Source organism: Bombina bombina, chromosome 2 (assembly GCF_027579735.1).
Source record: "Bombina bombina isolate aBomBom1 chromosome 2, aBomBom1.pri, whole genome shotgun sequence".
Classification (NCBI taxonomy): Eukaryota; Metazoa; Chordata; class Amphibia; order Anura; family Bombinatoridae; genus Bombina; species Bombina bombina.
This window is the reverse complement of record NC_069500.1, coordinates 493228555-493250454: the sequence shown is the minus strand read 5'-3', so window position 1 is coordinate 493250454 and position 21900 is coordinate 493228555. Positions and strand designations below refer to the sequence as shown.

Below are 21900 nucleotides of genomic sequence, written 5' to 3'. Positions count from 1 at the left end.
AACTCCCTTTCTAACTTTTTGTTTAACTATCGAAACACACCCCATGCCACTACTGGGCTATCACCTGCAATGTTAATGTTTGGAAGACGCCTGAGAACTCCACTGGATAAAGTTAGACCAGAACATTCCAAACAAGAGTTGAACACTTCTAACGTTTCAGAATTTGTTCTTCGTGACAGAGTATGGGTTAGAAACTACCGTGGCCCAAATAAATGGATTCCAGCTGTCATAATACAAGGCATCGGCAACAGAATGTTTAAAGTTCAACTACAAGCTGGTGGTACAGTTTCCCGCCATGTAGAACAAATGAGACATAGATCTCAACCAGCTACACAAATATCCAATGATTCAGATGGTGAGGATATCTGGCATGGAGTGTGGTGCCCACCTGAGTCTTCTGAGGATGAAAATGCAATGAACACAACTGAAACAGATCAACCTCAGAATGATTCTGTCCAACAACAAAATATCACAGGTGATCAACAACCGTTGGGTCCTCCTCCACAGACTATTTCTCCTGAACCAAATACTCTACGGCCCTCTAGAAACAGAAGGCCACCCTCTAGATGGCAATGTGAGGATTCAGTGAGAGATTATTCAGCAAGGAATGACCTAATCCGAAGGCGGACTTATCGCAGAAAACATAACTGACTAAAATCTAGGCTGCGACCTAGGTCTTGTGCACATAGACTATAGAGATAAACTGTTCTAAGTTCAAGTGTATGGTTTAGTTACTTGTTGTATGATACAATATTATCCACTGTTCTTTATTTTTCTTTATTTTTTATATTTATTTTTTTTGAGAAAAAAGGGGATGTTAAGATTACTGCATCTTTTACTGTATCTTTGCACTAACCTTGTCTCATAATTATATGTTAGAAGTGCTGCAGCTTTAAGCTCAGCTCAGCACACCCTCTGGGTGTGTCTGGGTCTCTGTGACATCATCAGAAGCCATGGTAGTTTTACTGAGGAACCTGCTAGCTAATATAAGCCATGTGGTTGTAGCTGAATAAAAGTTATCTAAAGTTCCTGCTGCAGAGTCTTCATGATATGTGCAAGACACATCAGATACAAAGGTAACAGCACACAACTGAATGTTCTAATCCTGACTACACAGAGAACATAACAGAGGCCAAGCCCTCAAGGCATTGAAGATCGCTCTCAACTCCAAAAAGTTTATGGGGAGAGCAGTTTCCTCCTGAGACCAAAGTCCTTGCGCCTTCAACGAGTCCCAGACTGCTCCCCAACCCATCAGGCTGGCGTCCGTGGTCACAATTACCCAAGAATGTCTCTGCAAGCATGTTCTTGAGAAAGCCATCCCGGTAGGGAGTCTCTTGCTGATTGATCCAGAACTATTCACTAAGATAGGTCTGTATAACCCCCGTTCCATTGAGCGAGCCTGTATAGCTGTGGAGGACTCAAATGGAACCGAGCAAAGGTAACTATGTCCATGGAAGCCACCATCAAACTAATTACCTCCATACATTGGGCCATTGATAGCCGTACCGCAGACTGTAGAGACAGGCAAGCAGAGAGAAGCTTGGCTCTTCTGACCTCCGTCAGAAATATTTCCATTGATAGGGATTCCATAATGGTTCCTAAGATCACTCTTGTAGTCGGAACAAGAGAACTTTTCTCCAAATTGACTTTCCAACCGTGGGAACGAAGAAAAGACAACAAGATCTTTGTATGAGATTCTGCTAGTTGCAAGGATGGTGCCCGAACCAGAATGTCGTCCAGATACGGTGCCACTGCAACTCTCCGGGACCGAATACTGCCAATAGAGCTTGCAGAACCTTTGAGAAAATTCTGGGAGCTGTGGCAAGGCCAACTGGAAACGCTACAATTGCGAAAAATTCCCTCTTTTTCGGAAACCACAATCAGGAATGAATAAAATTCATAACCCTGTTCCCTTACAGGAACTAGAACTATTCACGGGTAAGAGAAGACCCAAACGTCTACAAAATGCTTCATAATTATCTGGCCTGCCGATAAAATTGAGAAGAGGAAACTGCCTCAGGGAGGGAAGGACTACTATGTAGTAACCCTGAAGTACTATGTCCTCGGCCTATATGGGACATCTAATATCCATGTTTGAAGACCAACAGAGAGATTCAACCCCCCACTTGGACTGTGATAGAAAAGACCATTTTCCCCCCTGTAATACCAGAACTTTCCCTGTCAGATCAGGACCCAAAAAGGTTTTACCCTTGTACAGAAGCACTAGAAACATGGACACAGAGGAAAAATCCACTGTCCCCCACGGTTAGTACAGCAAAGCTAGATGATATGGCTCCCGGCTGAAAACTTGCATGATAGCGTTAGAATAAAAAATTGGCTAGCTTAAAGGGACAGTCAACACCAGAATTTTTGTTGTTTTAAAAAATAGATATTCTTTAATTACCAATGCCCCAGTTTTGCATAACTAACCGTAATTATACACGTTTTACCTCTAAATACCTTGTATCTAAGCCTCAGCAGACAGCCCCCATATTTAAGTTCTTTTGACAGACTTGCAGTTTAGCCAATCAGAGTTGTCTCCATGGTAAATTCCCGTGCATGAGCTCAATGTTATCTATATGAACTAATGCCCTCTAGTGGTGAAAAACTATCAAAATGCATATAGATTAGAGGCGGCCTTCAAGGTCTAAGAAATTAGCATATGAAAGTTGTTTCAAATTACATGCCCTATTTGACACATGAAAGGTTTTTTTGGACTTAATTCTGTACAGTATCTTCCCAAATTGGATCAGACAAGGCATCGTGCCAATAAGATGCCGCACTTGACGCAATGGCAATGCAAACTTCTATGTAAGCATCCATTGATCCTGAAAAGAACAGCTATCCTCTCTAGGAATCATAGTTCTCTAAGCCAGAGTAGAAATGCCCTACTACTTAAGGCACTGTGCGCCCTGATATTTAATGGAAACATGAAACCTCTTTTTAAAGACCGGAGACGTGGAAAAAGGAAACCCTGACTACTCCTAATCCTGTGAAAAAACAGAATTTATGTTTACCTGATAAATTACTTTCTCCAACGGTGTGTCCGGTCCACGGCGTCATCCTTACTTGTGGGATATTCTCTTCCCCAACAGGAAATGGCAAAGAGCCCAGCAAAGCTGGTCACATGATCCCTCCTAGGCTCCGCCTTCCCCAGTCATTCGACCGACGTAAAGGAGGAATATTTGCATAGGAGAAATCATATGATACCGTGGTGACTGTAGTTAAAGAAAATAAATTATCAGACCTGATTAAAAAACCAGGGCGGGCCGTGGACCGGACACACCGTTGGAGAAAGTAATTTATCAGGTAAACATAAATTCTGTTTTCTCCAACATAGGTGTGTTCGGTCCACGGCGTCATCCTTACTTGTGGGAACCAATACCAAAGCTTTTAGGACACGGACAATCAGGAATGAATAAAATTCAGAACCCTGTTCCCTTACAGGAACTAGAACTATTCACGGGTAAGAGAAGACCCAAACGTCTACAAAATGCTTCATAATTATCTGGCCTGCCGATAAAATTGAGAAGAGGAAACTGCCTCAGGGAGGGAAGGACTACTATGTAGTAACCCTGAAGTACTATGTCCTCGGCCTATATGGGACATCTAATATCCATGTTTGAAGACCAACAGAGAGATTCAACCCCCCACTTGGACTGTGATAGAAAAGACCATTTTCCCCCCTGTAATACCAGAACTTTCCCTGTCAGATCAGGACCAAAAAAGGTTTTACCCTTGTACAGAAGCACTAGAAACATGGACACAGAGGAAAAATCCACTGTCCCCCACGGTTAGTACAGAAAAGCTAGATGATATGGCTCCCGGCTGAAAACTTGCATGATAGCGTTAGAATAAAAAATTGGCTAGCTTAAAGGGACAGTCAACACCAGAATTTTTGTTGTTTTAAAAGATAGATATTCTTTAATTACCAATGCCCCAGTTTTGCATAACTAACCGTAATTATACACGTTTTACCTCTAAATACCTTGTATCTAAGCCTCAGCAGACAGCCCCCATATTTAAGTTCTTTTGACAGACTTGCAGTTTAGCCAATCAGAGTTGTCTCCATGGTAAATTCCCGTGCATGAGCTCAATGTTATCTATATGAACTAATGCCCTCTAGTGGTGAAAAACTATCAAAATGCATATAGATTAGAGGCGGCCTTCAAGGTCTAAGAAATTAGCATATGAAAGTTGTTTCAAATTACATGCCCTATTTGAAACATGAAAGGTTTTTTTGGACTTAATTCTGTACAGTATCTTCCCAAATTGGATCAGACAAGGCATCGTGCCAATAAGATGCCGCACTTGACGCAATGGCAATGCAAACTTCTATGTAAGCATCCATTGATCCTGAAAAGAACAGCTATCCTCTCTAGGAATCATAGTTCTCTAAGCCAGAGTAGAAATGCCCTACTACTTAAGGCACTGTGTGCCCTGATATTTAATGGAAACATGAAACCTCTTTTTAAAGACCGGAGACGTGGAAAAAGGAAACCCTGACTACTCCTAATCCTGTGAAAAAACAGAATTTATGTTTACCTGATAAATTACTTTCTCCAACGGTGTGTCCGGTCCACGGCGTCATCCTTACTTGTGGGATATTCTCTTCCCCAACAGGAAATGGCAAAGAGCCCAGCAAAGCTGGTCACATGATCCCTCCTAGGCTCCGCCTTCCCCAGTCATTCGACCGACGTAAAGGAGGAATATTTGCATAGGAGAAACCATATGATACCGTGGTGACTGTAGTTAAAGAAAATAAATTATCAGACCTGATTAAAAAACCAGGGCGGGCCGTGGACCGGACACACCGTTGGAGAAAGTAATTTATCAGGTAAACATAAATTCTGTTTTCTCCAACATAGGTGTGTCCGGTCCACGGCGTCATCCTTACTTGTGGGAACCAATACCAAAGCTTTAGGACACGGATGATGGGAGGGAGCAAATCAGGTCACCTAGATGGAAGGCACCACGGCTTGCAAAACCTTTCTCCCAAAAATAGCCTCAGAAGAAGCAAAAGTATCAAATTTGTAAAATTTAGTAAAAGTGTGCAGTGAAGACCAAGTCGCTGCCTTACATATCTGATCAACAGAAGCCTCGTTCTTGAAGGCCCATGTGGAAGCCACGGCCCTAGTGGAATGAGCTGTGATTCTTTCAGGAGGCTGCCGTCCGGCAGTCTCGTAAGCCAATCTGATGATGCTTTTAAGCCAAAAAGAGAGAGAGGTAGAAGTTGCTTTTTGACCTCTCCTTTTACCAGAATAAACAAACAAGGAAGATGTTTGTCTGAAATCCTTTGTAGCATCTAAATAGAATTTTAGAGCGCGAACTACATCCAAATTGTGCAACAAACGTTCCTTCTTTGAAACTGGATTCGGACACAAAGAAGGCACGACTATCTCCTGGTTAATGTTTTTGTTAGAAACAACTTTCGGAAGAAAACCAGGTTTAGTACGCAAAACCACCTTATCTGCATGGAACACCAGATAAGGAGGAGAACACTGCAGAGCAGATAACTCTGAAACTCTTCTAGCAGAAGAAATTGCAACCAAAAACAAAACTTTCCAAGATAATAACTTAATATCTACGGAATGTAATTCAAACGTAACCCCCTGAAGAACTGAAAGAACTAAATTGAGACTCCAAGGAGGAGTCAAAGGTTTGTAAACAGGCTTGATTCTAACCAGAGCCTGAACAAAAGCTTGAACATCTGGCACAGCCGCCAGCTTTTTGTGAAGTAAAACAGATAAAGCAGAAATCTGTCCCTTCAAAGAACTTGCAGATAATCCTTTCTCCAAACCTTCTTGAAGAAAGGATAGAATCTTAGGAATTTTTATCTTGTTCCATGGGAATCCTTTAGATTCACACCAACAGATATATTTTTTCCATATTTTATGGTAGATTTTTCTAGTTACAGGCTTTCTGGCCTGAACAAGAGTATCAATGACAGAATCTGAGAACCCTCGCTTTGATAAAATCAAGCGTTCAATCTCCAAGCAGTCAGTTGGAGTGAGGCCAGATTCGGATGTTCGAACGGACCTTGAACAAGAAGGTCCTGTCTCAAAGGTAGCTTCCATGGTGGAGCCGATGACATATTCACCAGGTCTGCATACCAAGTCCTGCGTGGCCACGCAGGAGCTATCAAGATCACCGATGCCCTCTCCTGATTGATCCTGGCTACCAGCCTGGGGATGAGAGGAAACGGTGGGAATACATAAGCTAGGTTGAAGGTCCAAGGTGCTACTAGTGCATCTACTAGAGTCGCCTTGGGATCCCTGGATCTGGACCCGTAGCAAGGAACCTTGAAGTTCTGACGAGAGGCCATCAGATCCATGTCTGGAATGCCCCACAATTGAGTAATTTGGGCAAAGATTTCCGGATGGAGTTCCCACTCCCCCGGATGAAATGTCTGACGACTCAGAAAATCCGCTTCCCAATTTTCCACTCCTGGGATGTGGATTGCAGACAAGTGGCAGGAGTGAGTCTCCGCCCATTGAATGATTTTGGTCACTTCTTCCATCGCCAGGGAACTCCTTGTTCCCCCTTGATGGTTGATATACGCAACAGTCGTCATGTCTGATTGAAACCGTATGAATTTGGCCTTTGCTAGCTGAGGCCAAGCCTTGAGAGCATTGAATATCGCTCTCAGTTCCAGAATATTTATCGGGAGAAGAGATTCTTCCCGAGACCAAAGACCCTGAGCTTTCAGGAGTTCCCAGACCGCGCCCCAGCCCACCAGACAGGCGTCGGTCGTGACAATGACCCACTCTGGTCTGCGGAAGCTCATCCCCTGTGACAGGTTGTCCAGGGTCAGCCACCAACGGAGTGAATCTCTGGTCCTCTGATCTACTTGTATCGTCGGAGACAAGTCTGTATAATCCCCATTCCACTGACTGAGCATGCACAGTTGTAAAGGTCTCAGATGAATTCGCGCAAAAGGAACTATGTCCATTGCCGCGACCATCAAACCTATTACTTCCATGCACTGCGCTATGGAAGGAAGAGGAACAGAATGAAGTACTTGACAAGAGCTTAGAAGTTTTGATTTTCTGGCCTCTGTCAGAAAAATCCTCATTTCTAAGGAGTCTATTATTGTTCCCAAGAAGGGAACTCTTGTTGACGGAGATAGAGAACTTTTTTCTACGTTCACTTTCCACCCGTGAGATCTGAGAAAGGCCAGGACAATGTCCGTATGAGCCTTTGCTTGTGGTAGGGACGACGCTTGAATCAGTATGTCGTCCAAGTAAGGTACTACTGCAATGCCCCTTGGTCGTAGCACCGCTAGAAGGGACCCTAGTACCTTTGTGAAAATTCTTGGAGCAGTGGCTAATCCGAATGGAAGTGCCACAAACTGGTAATGCTTGTCCAGAAAGGCGAACCTTAGGAACCGATGATGTTCCTTGTGGATAGGAATATGTAGATACGCATCCTTTAAATCCACCGTGGTCATGAATTGACCTTCCTGGATGGAAGGAAGAATTGTCCGAATGGTTTCCATTTTGAACGATGGAACCTTGAGAAACTTGTTTAGGATCTTGAGATCTAAGATTGGTCTGAATGTTCCCTCTTTTTTGGGAACTATGAACAGATTGGAGTAGAATCCCATCCCTTGTTCTCCTAATGGAACAGGATGAATCCCTCCCATCTTTAACAGGTCTTCTACACAATGTAAGAATGCCTGTCTTTTTATGTGGTCTGAAGACAATTGAGGCCTGTGGAACCTCCCCCTTGGGGGAAGTCCCTTGAATTCCAGAAGATAACCTTGGGAGACTATTTCTAGCGCCCAAGGATCCAGAACATCTCTTGCCCAAGCCTGAGCGAAGAGAGAAAGTCTGCCCCCCACCAGATCCGGTCCCGGATCGGGGGCCAACATCTCATGCTGTCTTGGTAGCAGTGGCAGGTTTCTTGGCCTGCTTACCTTTGTTCCAGCCTTGCATTGGCCTCCAGGCTGGCTTGGTTTGAGAAGTATTACCCTCTTGCTTAGAGGATGTAGCACTTGGGGCTGGTCCGTTTCTGCGAAAGGGACGAAAATTTGGTTTATTTTTAGCCTTGAAAGACCTATCCTGAGGAAGGGCGTGGCCCTTACCCCCAGTGATATCAGAAATAATCTCTTTCAAGTCAGGGCCAAACAGCGTTTTCCCCTTGAAAGGTATGTTAAGCAATTTGTTCTTGGAAGACGCATCCGCTGACCAAGATTTTAGCCAAAGCGCTCTGCGCGCCACAATAGCAAACCCTGAATTTTTCGCCGCTAATCTAGCCAATTGCAAAGTGGCGTCTAAAGTAAAAGAGTTAGCCAATTTGAGAGCATGAATTCTGTCCATAATCTCCTCATAAGAAGAATCTTTATTGAGCGACTTTTCTAGTTCATCGAACCAGAAACACGCTGCTGTAGTGACAGGAACCATGCATGAAATTGGTTGTAGAAGGTAACCTTGCTGAACAAACATCTTTTTAAGCAAACCCTCTAATTTTTTATCCATAGGATCTTTGAAAGCACAACTATCTTCTATAGGGATAGTAGTGCGTTTGTTTAGAGTAGAAACCGCCCCCTCGACCTTGGGGACTGTCTGCCATAAGTCCTTTCTGGGGTCGACCATAGGAAACAATTTCTTAAATATAGGGGGAGGGACAAAAGGTATGCCGGGCCTTTCCCATTCTTTGTTTACAATGTCCGCCACCCGCTTGGGTATAGGAAAAGCTTCGGGGGGCCCCGGGACCTCTAGGAACTTGTCCATCTTACATAATTTCTCTGGGATGACCAAATTCTCACAATCATCCAGAGTAGATAACACCTCCTTAAGCAGAGCGCGGAGATGTTCCAATTTAAATTTGAATGTAATCACATCAGGTTCAGCTTGTTGAGAAATTTTCCCTGAATCTGAAATTTCTCCCTCAGACAAAACCTCCCTGGCCCCCCCAGACTGGTGTAGGGGCACTTCAGAACCAATATCATCAGCGTCCTCATGCTCTTCAGTATTTTCTAAAACAGAGCAGTCGCGCTTTCGCTGATAAGTGGGCATTTTGGCTAAAATGTTTTTGATAGAATTATCCATTACAGCCGTTAATTGTTGCATAGTAAGGAGTATTGGCGCACTAGATGTACTAGGGGCCTCCTGTGTGGGCAAGACTGGCGTAGACGAAGGAGGGGATGATGCAGTACCATGCTTACTCCCCTCACTTGAGGAATCATCTTGGGCATCATTTTCTCTAAATTTTGTGTCACATAAATCACATCTATTTAAATGAGAAGGAACCTTGGCTTCCCCACATACAGAACATAGTCTATCTGATAGTTCAGACATGTTAAACAGGCATAAACTTGATAACAAAGTACAAAAAACGTTTTAAAATAAAACCGTTACTGTCACTTTAAATTTTAAACTGAACACACTTTATTACTTAAAATGTGAAAAAGTATGAAGGAATTGTTCAAAATTCACCAAAATTTCACCACAGTGTCTTAAAGCCTTACAAGTATTGCACACCAAATTTGAAAGCTTTAACTCTTAAAATAACGGAACCGGAGCCGTTTTTATATTTAACCCCTATACAGTCCCTGGTATCTGCTTTGCTGAGACCCAACCAAGCCCAAAGGGGAATACGATACCAAATGACGCCTTCGGTAAGCTTTTTCTATGTATCTGAGCTCCTCACACATGCATCTGCATGTCTTGCTTCCCAAAAACAACTGCGCAATAGAGGCGCGAAAATGAGGCTCTGCCTATGATTAGAGAAGGCCCCCAGTGAAAAAGGTGTCCAATACAGTGCCTGCCGGTTATTTTACATAATTCCCAAGAATAAAATAACTCCTCAAAACTATGAAGTATTAAAAATGCTTATATATCAATCGTTTTAGCCCAGAAAAATGTCTACCAGTCTTTAAAGCCCTTGTGAAGCCCTTTATTCTCATTTAATAAAAATGGCTTACCGGATCCCATAGGGAAAATGACAGCTTCCAGCATTACCAAGTCTTGTTAGAAATGTGTCATACCTCAAGCAGCAAAAGTCTGCTCACTGTTTCCCCCAACTGAAGTTAATTCCTCTCAACAGTCCTGTGTGGAAACAGCCATCGATTTTAGTAACGGTTGCTAAAATCATTTTCCTCTTACAAACAGAAATCTTCATCTCTTTTCTGTTTCAGAGTAAATAGTACATACCAGCACTATTTTAAAATAACAAACTCTTGATTGAAGAATAAAAACTACATTTAAACACAAAAAACTCTAAGCCATCTCCGTGGAGATGTTGCCTGTACAACGGCAAAGAGAATGACTGGGGAAGGCGGAGCCTAGGAGGGATCATGTGACCAGCTTTGCTGGGCTCTTTGCCATTTCCTGTTGGGGAAGAGAATATCCCACAAGTAAGGATGACGCCGTGGACCGGACACACCTATGTTGGAGAAATCTAGCACGGTCTAGAACAGGAAAACTTTCACAGAGGAATCCTAGTAATTCTACAATTTACTAGATTCTTTAGGATTGACGACAAAACGTATCGGAGTCGCACCAAAGTAGCTAAAACCTCCTTTAACCTACACAAAGGTGCTCAAGATTTAATCTGAAGGATACTACTTCAACATCAGATGAAGTTATTATACTGCCCAGGTCTGAGATTTCACCCTCAGAAACTACTGAATTCTCCTTACCAGGATTAGGGAGAGGGACACCCTGTGTAGCCAAACGTGGAGCAGAAATCCTCTTATCTGAAAGTGTAAATGTCCTCTTGCATTTTCCCTGAGAAAAGGAAAAACAGACCAAGCCGCAGATGATACCGGAGCTGCAAATTCTGTATGCAAATACACTCCTCCTGGAGATTGAGAGGAACCGCAGGGCACTGGATGTGACGCCATTGAGGCTTGGGACATAAAAGGAGAAAACTGTGGCATAGCCAAAAAGCATCATCCTAAGAGATATTAGCTCACCTATTAGTCATGCAGCACAATTATGACAAACAAAAAGTGCTACAGGGCATAATCAGCCTATTAATAAACGCTGAGGCACCCACATCCTGGTATTTAATACTTAAATATCTGAGGGAAGGGTATGAGACCCACCAGGAGAAATATATACTGATGCATGAAAAATGTGTCTCAAAACATAGGTTTGAAAGAAACCAAACTTTTAAATAAGAGTATCACCACCAACATTAGTGGACAAAACTGTGTGTGAGCACTATACTAGGTTTGAAATAAAACAAAATTATAAATAAAAGAGTATTACTTAACCTCCTCCTTGAACTAGAGGCAAAGAGAATGACTGGGGGTTGTGGGAAGGGAAGTGATACTTAACAGCTTTGCTGTGGTGCTCTTTGCCTCCTCCTGCTGGCCAGAAGTGATATTCCCAACAGTAACTGATGATGATCCGTGGACTCACCATGTCTTAAAGAAACATTGCATCATGAGGCAGTACTCCAAACACATCCCTCTGACCAGCACTGTACTCTGAGGGGAACTGGGCTATAATATGCTCTGAAGCGCCTTTCACTCAATAAATGAAGCATATCATGCTTCAACCACCTCCAACTGAGGAAAAGTTTAAAACTGACGTATGAGTGAGGTGGGAGGGGTTGTATAGGCTTTTGAGGTTTGGGAAACTTTGCCTCGTCCTGATAGGAACGTATATCCCATATGTAACCACTCGTGGAATCTTACCTCCAATATGAAAGAAATTTTGGGTTTTACGTCCAAGTTTCCATGCTGTCAGGTGGTATTGAATGATTTTTCAAGCTACAAATGTGCCAGCAATGAACTCACCTCACACACATATTTGATGAATTCCAGAGCTGGATTGTTGAGTGGCAGGTGAGATCCAGGTAACACAGGAAACATGTCAGAGGGCTCTGTCACATGACGGGTTCCTGTCACTTTCTTTTGTATCTTTTGTGTTATAGTGAAGAAGTTTTGAGTAAGCTCATTTGCTACGTAATCTTGCGAGAAGGTTATGAGACCTTTAAAATAAATAAGTAAAATAATAGAATTGTTATGAAGTTAAAGAATAGGCATGAGATTAAAAATTGCAAAAACTAAATACTACACAACTAAAGTTTTTGAGTATTAAGGGGCACTAATGTCAAAATTTACATTTCATGATTCAGATAAATCATGCAATTGAAACAAAAAAAATCCACTTCCATTATCAAAATGTGCACTTTTTTTATATGCACACTTTGAGCATGTGCAAAAGTACACAGTATATATGTATATGCATGTTGTGATTGGCTGACAGCTGTCACATGAAACAGTGGGAGGCAAGGTTGGATTAAATATTCTACTGTTTATTTCAAATTCAAAGTGCTAATGCATTGTATTTTTATTGTTTGTTGCCAATTATTCAAATCTAATGTATTTATTGACCCTTTAACAACCAGGAATTTTAGAGAAAAACCTGCTCAAAGGATCTGAGATTTTTTTAGCATTTTTACTATCACTCCATTTAAACAGAAATAATGCCTTTGTTTTTTTTTTTTTATTTACCTATGACATATATATATATATATATATATATATATATATATATATGTTTTTTTTTGTATTTACCTATGATATACACACACATATATATATATATATATATATATATATATATATATATATATATACACACACACACATACTGTATATACATATACACAGTGCTGATTTTGAGACTCCTGACCAAGCCCCAGTGTGTCAGATGTATACACGCGTTTACAGACTCCTCTGTGTTATCTGTCTTCATATGCAGGGAAAAGGGGAGTGTCTGCTCTATTTGTTTACCCAGCCTCATTTACTGGGTCTCCCTGACTACCTCATCAACAGGGCTAAACTGGGAGCTTTTAAGTATTTAAAAAGGTTTTATACTGGATTTTTAGATCAGCACCTGTGCATATTGTTCTTTATAGTAGTGTATTACATTTAGTTATACGAAAATTGGTGTATACGGCCCCTTAAAGGGTGGGGTCTCGTGGTCTCTCACCACTATGAAAGAAATTAAATTTGTCAGGTAAGCATAAATTGTTTTCTTTCATACAGGTGGTGAGAGTCCATGATCCATTACTCATAGGAATAGCCAAGCTGTGGAATCCACAAGTAATAACATAAAAAGGAGGTATTTAAAAAAACATAATTTATGTAAGAAATACCTGATAAATTAATTTCTTTCATATTAGCAAGAGTCCATGAGCTAGTGACGTATGGGATATACATTCCTACCAGGAGGGGCAAAGTTTCCCAAACCTCAAAATGCCTATAAATACACCCCTCACCACACCCACAAATCAGTTTAACGAATAGCCAAGAAGTGGGGTGATAAGAAAAAAGTGCGAAGCATAAATATAAGGAATTGGAATAATTGTGCTTTATACAAAAAAATCATAACCACCACAAAAAAGGGTGGGCCTCATGGACTCTTGCTAATATGAAAGAAATGAATTTATCAGGTAAGTTCTTACATAAATTATGTTTTCTTTCATGTAATTAGCAAGAGTCCATGAGCTAGTGACGTATGGGATAATGACTACCCAAGATGTGGATCTTCCACGCAAGAGTCACTAGAGAGGGAGGGATAAAATAAAGACAGCCAATTCCGCTGAAAAAAAAATCCACACCCAAAAATAAAGTTTAAATCTTATAAAGAAAAAAACTGAAAATATAAGCAGAAGATTCAAACTGAAACAGCTGCCTGAAGTACTTTTCTACCAAAAACGGCTTCAGAAGAAGAAAACACATCAAAATGGTAGAATTTAGTAAAAGTATGCAAAGAAGACCAAGTTGCTGCTTTGCAAATCTGATCAACCGAAGCTTCATTCCTAAACGCCCAGGAAGTAGAAACTGACCTAGTAGAATGAGCTGTAATCCTTTGAGGCGGAGTTTTACCCGACTCGACATAAGCATGATGTATTAAAGATTTCAACCAAGATGCCAAAGAAATGGCAGAGGCCTTCTGACCTTTCCTAGAACCGGAAAAGATAACAAATAGACTAGAAGTCTTTCGTAAATTCTTAGTAGCTTCAACATAATATTTCAAAGCTCTAACTACATCCAAAGAATGCAATGATTTCTCCTTAGAATTCTTAGGATTAGGACATAATGAAGGAACCACAATTTCTCTACTAATGTTGTTAGAATTCACAACCTTAGGTAAAAATTTAAAAGAAGTTCGCAACACCGCCTTATCCTGATGAAAAATCAGAAAAGGAGACTCCCAAGAAAGAGCAGATAATTCAGAAACTCTTCTGGCAGAAGAGATGGCCAAAAGGAACAAAACTTTCCAAGAAAGTAATTTAATGTCCAATGAATGCATAGGTTCAAACGGAGGAGCTTGAAGAGCCCCCAGAACCAAATTCAAACTCCAAGGGGGAGAAATTGACTTAATGACAGGTTTTATACGAACCAAAGCTTGTACAAAACAATGAATATCAGGAAGATTAGCAATCTTTCTGTGAAAAAGAACAGAAAGAGCAGAGATTTGTCCTTTCAAGGAACTTGCAGACAAACCTTTATCCAAACCATCCTGAAGAAACTGTAAAATTCTCGGAATTCTAAAAGAATGCCAGGAAAAATGATGAGAAAGACACCAAGAAATATAGGTCTTCCAGACTCTATAATATATCTCCCTAGATACGGATTTACGAGCCTGTAACATAGTATTAATCACAGAGTCAGAGAAACCTCTTTGACTAAGAATCAAGCGTTCAATCTCCATACCTTTACATCTAAGGATTTGAGATCCTGATGGAAAAAAGGACCTTGCGACAGAAGGTCTGGTCTTAACGGAAGAGTCCACGGTTGGCAAGAGGCCATCCGGACAAGATCCGCATACCAAAACCTGTGAGGCCATGCTGGAGCCACCAGCAGAACAAACGAGCATTCCTTCAGAATCTTGGAGATTACTCTTGGAAGAAGAACTAGAGGCAGAAAGATATAGGCAGGATGATACTTCCAAGGAAGTGACAATGCATCCACTGCTTCCGCTTGAGGATCCCTGGATCTAGACAGATACCTGGGAAGTTTCTTGTTTAGATGAGAGGCCATCAGATCTATTTCTGGAAGTCCCCACATTTGAACAAACTGAAGAAATACCTCTGGGTGAAGAGACCATTCGCCCGGATGTAACGTTTGGCGACTGAGATAATCCGCTTCCCAATTGTCTATACCTGGGATATGAACCGCAGAAACTAGACAGGAGCTGGATTCCGCCCATACCAGAATTCGAGATACTTCTTTCATAGCCAGAGGACTGTGAGTCCCTCCTTGATGATTGATGTATGCCACAGTTGTGACATTGTCTGAAAACAAATGAACGATTCTCTCTTTAGAAGAGGCCATGACTGAAGAGCTCTGGAAATTGCACGGAGTTCCAAAATATTGATCGGTAATCTCACCTCCCCTTGTGCTGTCAGAGACCCCCACACAGCTCCCCAACCTGTAAGACTTGCATCTGTTGAAATTACAGTCCAGGTCGGAAGAACAAAAGAAGCCCCCTGAACTAAACGATGGTGATCTGTCCACCACGACAGAGAGTGTCGTACAATCGGTTTTAAAGATATTAATTGAGATATCTTTGTGTAATCCCTGCACCACTGGTTCAGCATACAGAGCTGAAGAGGTCGCATGTGAAAACGAGCAAAGGGGATCGCGTCCAATGCAGCAGTCATAAGACCTAGAATTTCCATGCATAAGGCTACCGAAGGGAATGATTGTGACTGAATCTGTTGAAATTACAGTCCAGGTCGGAAGAACAAAAGAAGCCCCCTGAACTAAACGATGGTGATCTGTCCACCACGACAGAGAGTGTCGTACAATCGGTTTTAAAGATATTAATTGAGATATCTTTGTGTAATCCCTGCACCACTGGTTCAGCATACAGAGCTGAAGAGGTCGCATGTGAAAACGAGCAAAGGGGATCGCGTCCAATGCAGCAGTCATAAGATCTAGAATTTCCATGCATAAGGCTACCGAAGGGAATGATTGTGACTGAAGGATTCGACAAGCTGATATCAATTTTAGACGTCTCTTGTCTGTCAAAGACAGAGTCATGGACACTGAATCTATCTGGAAACCTAAAAAGGTTACCCTTGTCTGAGGAATCAATGAACTGATTGGTAAATTGATCCTCCAACCATGATCTTGAAGAAACAACACAAGTCGATTTGTATGAGATTCTGCTAAATGTGAAAACTGAGCAAGTACCAAGATATCGTCCAAATAAGGAAATACCACAATACCCTGTTCTCTGATTACAGACAGAAGGGCACCGAGAACCTTTGAAAAAATTCTTGGAGCTGTTGCTAGGCCAAACGGCAGAGCCACAAACTGGTAATGCTTGTCTAGGAAAGAGAATCTCAGAAACTGATAGTGATCTGGATGAATCGGAATATGCAGATATGCATCCTGTAAATCTATTGTAGACATATAATGCCCTTGCTGAACAAAAGGCAGGATAGTCCTTACAGTTACCATTTTGAATGTTGGTATCCTTACATAACGATTCAATATTTTTAGATCCAGAACTGGTCTGAAGGAATTCTCCTTCTTTGGTACAATGAAGAGATTTGAATAAAACCCCAGCCCCTGTCCCAGAACTGGAACTGGCATAATTACTCCAGCCAACTCTAGATCTGATACACATTTCAGAAATGCTTGAGCCTTCGCTGGGTTTACTGGGACACGGGAAAGAAAAAATCTCTTTGCAGGAGGCCTTATCTTGAAGCCAATTCTGTACCCTTCTGAAACAATGTTCTGAATCCAAAGATTGTGAACAGAATTGATCCAAATTTCTTTGAAAAAACGTAATCTGCCCCCTACCAGCTGAGCTGGAATGAGGGCCGCACCTTCATGTGGACTTAGGAGCTGGCTTTGGTTTTCTAAAAGGCTTGGATTTATTCCAGACTGGAGATGGTTTCCAAACTGATACCGCTCCTGAGGATGAAGGATCAGGCTTTTGTTCCTTGTTGTGACGAAAGGAACGAAAACGATTATTAGACCTAAATTTACCTTTAGATTTTTTATCCTGTGGTAAAAAAGTTCCTTTCCCTCCAGTAACAGTTGAGATAATAGAATCCAACTGAGAACCAAATAATTTATTACCCTGGAAAGAAAGGGAAAGCAGAGTAGACTTAGAAGACATATCAGCATTCCAAGTTTTAAGCCATAAAGCTCTTCTAGCTAAAATAGCTAGAGACATATACCTGACATCAACTCTAATGATATCAAAAATGGCATCATAAATACAATTATTAGCATGTTGAAGAAGATTAATAATGCTATGAGAATTATGATCTTACTTGTTGCGCTAAAGCTTCTAACCAAAAAATTGAAGCTGCAGCAACATCCGCTAAAGATATAGCAGGTCTAAGAAGATTACCTGAACACAAGTAAGCTTTTCTTAGAAAGGATTCAATTTTCCTATCTAAAGGATCCTTAAAGGAAGTACCATCTGCCGTAGGAATAGTAGTACGCTTAGCAAGAGTAGAGACAGCCCCATCAACCTTAGGGATTTTGTCCCAAAACTCTAATCTGTCAGATGGCACAGGATATAATTGCTTAAAACGTTTAGAAGGAGTAAATGAATTACCCAAATTATTCCATTCCCTGGAAATTACTTCAGAAATAGCATCAGGGACAGGAAAAACTTCTGGAATAACTACAGGAGATTTAAAAACCTTATCTAAACGTTTAGATTTAGTATCAAGAGGACTAGAATCCTCTATTTCTAATGCAATTAGGACTTCTTTAAGTAAAGAACGAATAAATTCCATTTTAAATAAATATGAAGATTTATCAGCATCAACCTCTGAGACAGAATCCTCTGAACCAGAAGAACCATTATCAGAATCAGAATGATGTTCATTTAAAAATTCATCTGAAAAATGAGAAGTTTTAAAAGACTTTTTACGTTTACTAGAAGGAGGAATAACAGACATAGCCTTCTTAATGGATTTAGAAACAAAATCTCTTATGTTATCAGGAACACTGAGTATTAGATGTTGACGGAACAGCAAAAGGTAATGTAACAGTACTAAAGGAAATATTATCTGCATTAACAAGTTTGTCATGACAATCAGTACAAACAACAGCTGGAGGAACAGATACCATAAGTTTACAGCAGATACACTTAGCTTTGGTAGCTCCAGCACCAGGCAGCGATTTTCCAGAAGTATCTTCTGACTCAGTTTCAACGTGGGACATCTTGCAATATGTAATAGAAAAAACAACATATAAAGCAAAATTGATCAAATTCCTTAAATGACAGTTTCAGGAATGGGAAAAAATGCCAGTGAACAAGCTTCTAGCAACCAGAAGCAATAAATAATGAGACTTAAATAATGTGGAGACAATAGTGACGCCCATATTTTTTTAGCGCCAAAAAAGACGCCCACATTATTTGGCGCCTAAATGCTTTTGGCGCCAAAAATGACGTCACATCCGGAACGCCAACACTTTTGGCGCAAAAAAACGTCAAAAATGACGCAACTTCCGGCGACACGTATGACGCCGGAAACAGAAAAAAATTTTGCGCCAAAAAAGTCTGCGCCAATAATGACGCAATAAAATGAAGCATTTTCAGCCCCCGCGAGCCTAACAGCCCACAGAGAAAAAAGTCAAATTTTAAGGTAAGAAAAAAATTGATTTATTCATATGCATTATCCCAAAAATGAAACTGACTGTCTGAAATAAGGAATGTTGAACATCCTGAGTCAAGGCAAATAAATGTTTGAATACATATATTTAGAACTTTATAAAAAAAGTGCCCAACCATAGCTTAGAGTGTCACAGAAAATAAGACTTACTTACCCCAGGACACTCATCTACATGTTGTAGAAAGCCAAACCAGTACTGATACGAAAATCAGTAGAGGTAATGGTATATATATATATATATATATATATATATATATATATATATATATATAAATATAAGAGTATATCGTCGATCTGAAAAGGGAGGTAAGAGATGAATCTCTACGACCGATAACAGAGAACCTATGAAATAGACCCCGTAGAAGGAGATCATTGAATTCAAATAGGCAATACTCTCCTCACATCCCTCTGACATTCACTGCACGCTGAGAGGAAAACCGGGCTCCAACCTGCTGCAGAGCGCATATCAACGTAGAATCTAGCACAAACTTACTTCACCACCTCCATAGGAGGCAAAGTTTGTAAAACTGATTTGTGGGTGTGGTGAGGGGTGTATTTATAGGCATTTTGAGGTTTGGGAAACTTTGCCCCTCCAGGTAGAAATGTATATCCCATACGTCACTAGCTCATGGACTCTTGCTAATTACATGAAACATCTTTTTCACTGAGAAAATAAATCCACAACCCCAAAGAGTTTTTTTTGTTTTGTATTTTATAATGCAGTTAAAAATAGGCATAAACCATCAAACAGATAACGGCATACGTTTATTAAATTTTACCATTTTGACATTTTTTGCTTCCTCTGAAACAGCCTTTGGTAGAAAGGTCCTTCAGGCAAAGAAGACCACCTGCCTCCAAATAAGCTATGTGAATCAAAAGTTTCAACCCAGAGGCTAAAGAAATAGAGGCCTTCAGACCTTTCCTAGGCCTAATCCTTAGTAGCATCAACATAATATTTCAATTCTCTAACATCCAGAAAATGCAAAGATCTTTCCGAAGAATTCTTAGGGTTAGGACACAAAGAGGGAACAATCTCTCTACCAAAGTTGTCTGAAAAAACAACCTTAGGCAAAAAATGTAAATGTCTGTAAAACCGCCTTCTCCCAATGAAAAAGACAAGGAGACTCACAAGAAAGAGCAGACAATTCAGAAACTCTTCTAGCATAAGATATGACCAAAAGAACCACTTTCCAAGAAAGTAGTTTAATCTCCAATTTATGAATAGGCTCAAAAGGAGGAGCCTGCAAAACCTTTAACACTAGGTTAAGGTTCCAAGGAGGAGAAATAGGCTTGATGACAGGTTTAATTCAAACCAGAACCTGAACAAAACAATGACCAGGAAGACTAGCAATCTTCCTGTTGAACAAAACTGAAAGAGCAGAAATCTGTCCTTTCTGGGAACTGGTAGATAAATCCTCATCTAAACCACCCTGCAAAAACTGGTGAATCCTAGGAATTCTAAAAGAAAAACAATGATTTACACACCAGGATTTTTTCCAGACCTTGTGATAAATCTTACTAGAAACAGGTTTACAAGTCTAAATCAGAGTTTCAATCACAGAATCTGAGAAACCTCTATGTCTCAGAACTAAGTGTTCAATTTCCATGCCATCAAGTTTAGAGAGATTTTACATCCGGATGGAAGCAAAGACCTTGAGACAGAGGCCAAGGAGGGCAACTGGACATTTAAACCAGATCCACATACTAAACCCTGTAAAGCCATGCTGGGGCAATTAGGATTAGAAATTACATCTCTAGCCTTATCTTGGAAATTACTCTGGAAAGAAAAACCAGAGGAAACAGATAAGCAGGCTGAAATGCCCAAGGGACTACTAGAGCATCCACTTCTTCTGAGGATCCCTGGACCTCGCAAAGTACCTGGGAAGTTTGTTGATCCACAATCAGATTGAACACATCCTGCTGAAGAGACCACTCCCCTGGATGTAGAGACTGACGACTGAGAAAGACTGCCTCACAATTGTTCACTCCTGAGATGTGAATCGCAGAGATTAGGCAAGAATTTACTTCTGTCCAAGAAATAATTTGAGACCCCTCCATCATAGCCAGAGAACTTAGTTTCCCCCCTTAGTATAACTCCCTTTTCAACAGGGGAAAGCTTGAAGAGCCTTGAAAATTGCACAGTTTTATAATATTAAAAGGCAACCTCGCCTCCCGAGGATCCCAAACCCCCTGTGCTGTTAGAGACCCTCAAACAGCTCCCCAACCTGAAAGACTTGCATCTGTGGTGATCACAGAGCAGGTAGGACAAGTAAAAGAAGGGAAGTTTGGTATCCTTTATACCATTCTTCTTTGGTGTTTATATGTATAATTGTGCACAAGCACCATTTCCTCTAGTATATAGTTGATAAGAATATACTCATACCTCCTGACTTATTATATCATTAGAGGAAAAGTCCTAAGTAGTGCCACTGTTCATCTTTGTTCGTTTGAGTAAAAGAAGCCCCCTGCACCATTGACGCAACATACAAAGCTAAAGAGGCCTCATGTGAAATCGAGCAAATGGAATTGCATCTGTAGCTACAATCATGAGACCTAGTACTTCCATACACAGAGACACTGCTCTGTTAGAGAAAGACTCATGGACACCAAGTCTATTTGGAAACCTAGGAAAGGTAACCTTTGTCTGAGAAATCAAAGAACTCCCCGGCAAATTGATCCTCCATCTATTTCTTTGAAGAAACAAGGAGTTGATTGGTGTGAAATTCTACTAAACAGGAAAAGATGGAGCTAGTACCAAGATCTCGTCCAGATAAGGAAACACTGCAATACCCTCAGCTCTGATTACAAACAAAAGGGCAACCAGAACCTTGGTAAATATTCTTGAAGCTGTAGCCAGACCAGACGGAAGAGCAACAAACTGAAAGTGTTTGTCCAGAAAAGCAAACCTCAGAAACTAGTAATGTTCTGTGTGAATTGGTAATATGAAGGTAAGCATCCTTTAAATCTATTGTGGATATAAAATGGCATTGCTGAACAAAAGGCAGAATTAGTCCCGATAGTTTCCATTCTGAAAGATGGAACCCTTACAAACTTGTTCAGAGTTTTTAGGTCCAGAACTGGTCTGAAAGTACCTTCATTCTTTGGAAAAATGAAGATATTTGAAAAAAAATCCATCCCCTGTTCCTGCAAAGGAACTGAAGCATTTCCATATCTTCCAGAGCTGAGACAGATTAATGATTTACAGGCTTCCTTGGAACATTGGACAGAAAAAAACCTCTCTGTGAGGCCTTGTTCTGAATCCAAATTAATATCCCTAGGAAA

General features: G+C 40.8%; 1 protein-coding gene across 1 annotated transcript in view; it reads right to left on the bottom strand.

The window, feature by feature from the left end:
- The window catches only part of POLE (DNA polymerase epsilon, catalytic subunit), a 571199-nt gene that overhangs the window by 17180 nt on the left and 532119 nt on the right, over positions 1-21900 (bottom strand). Inside the window, exon 45 of the mRNA XM_053702214.1 lies at positions 11753-11946. Coding sequence (XP_053558189.1) covers positions 11753-11946 — 194 coding nt within the window. The remainder of the gene's footprint in view (positions 1-11752; positions 11947-21900) is intronic.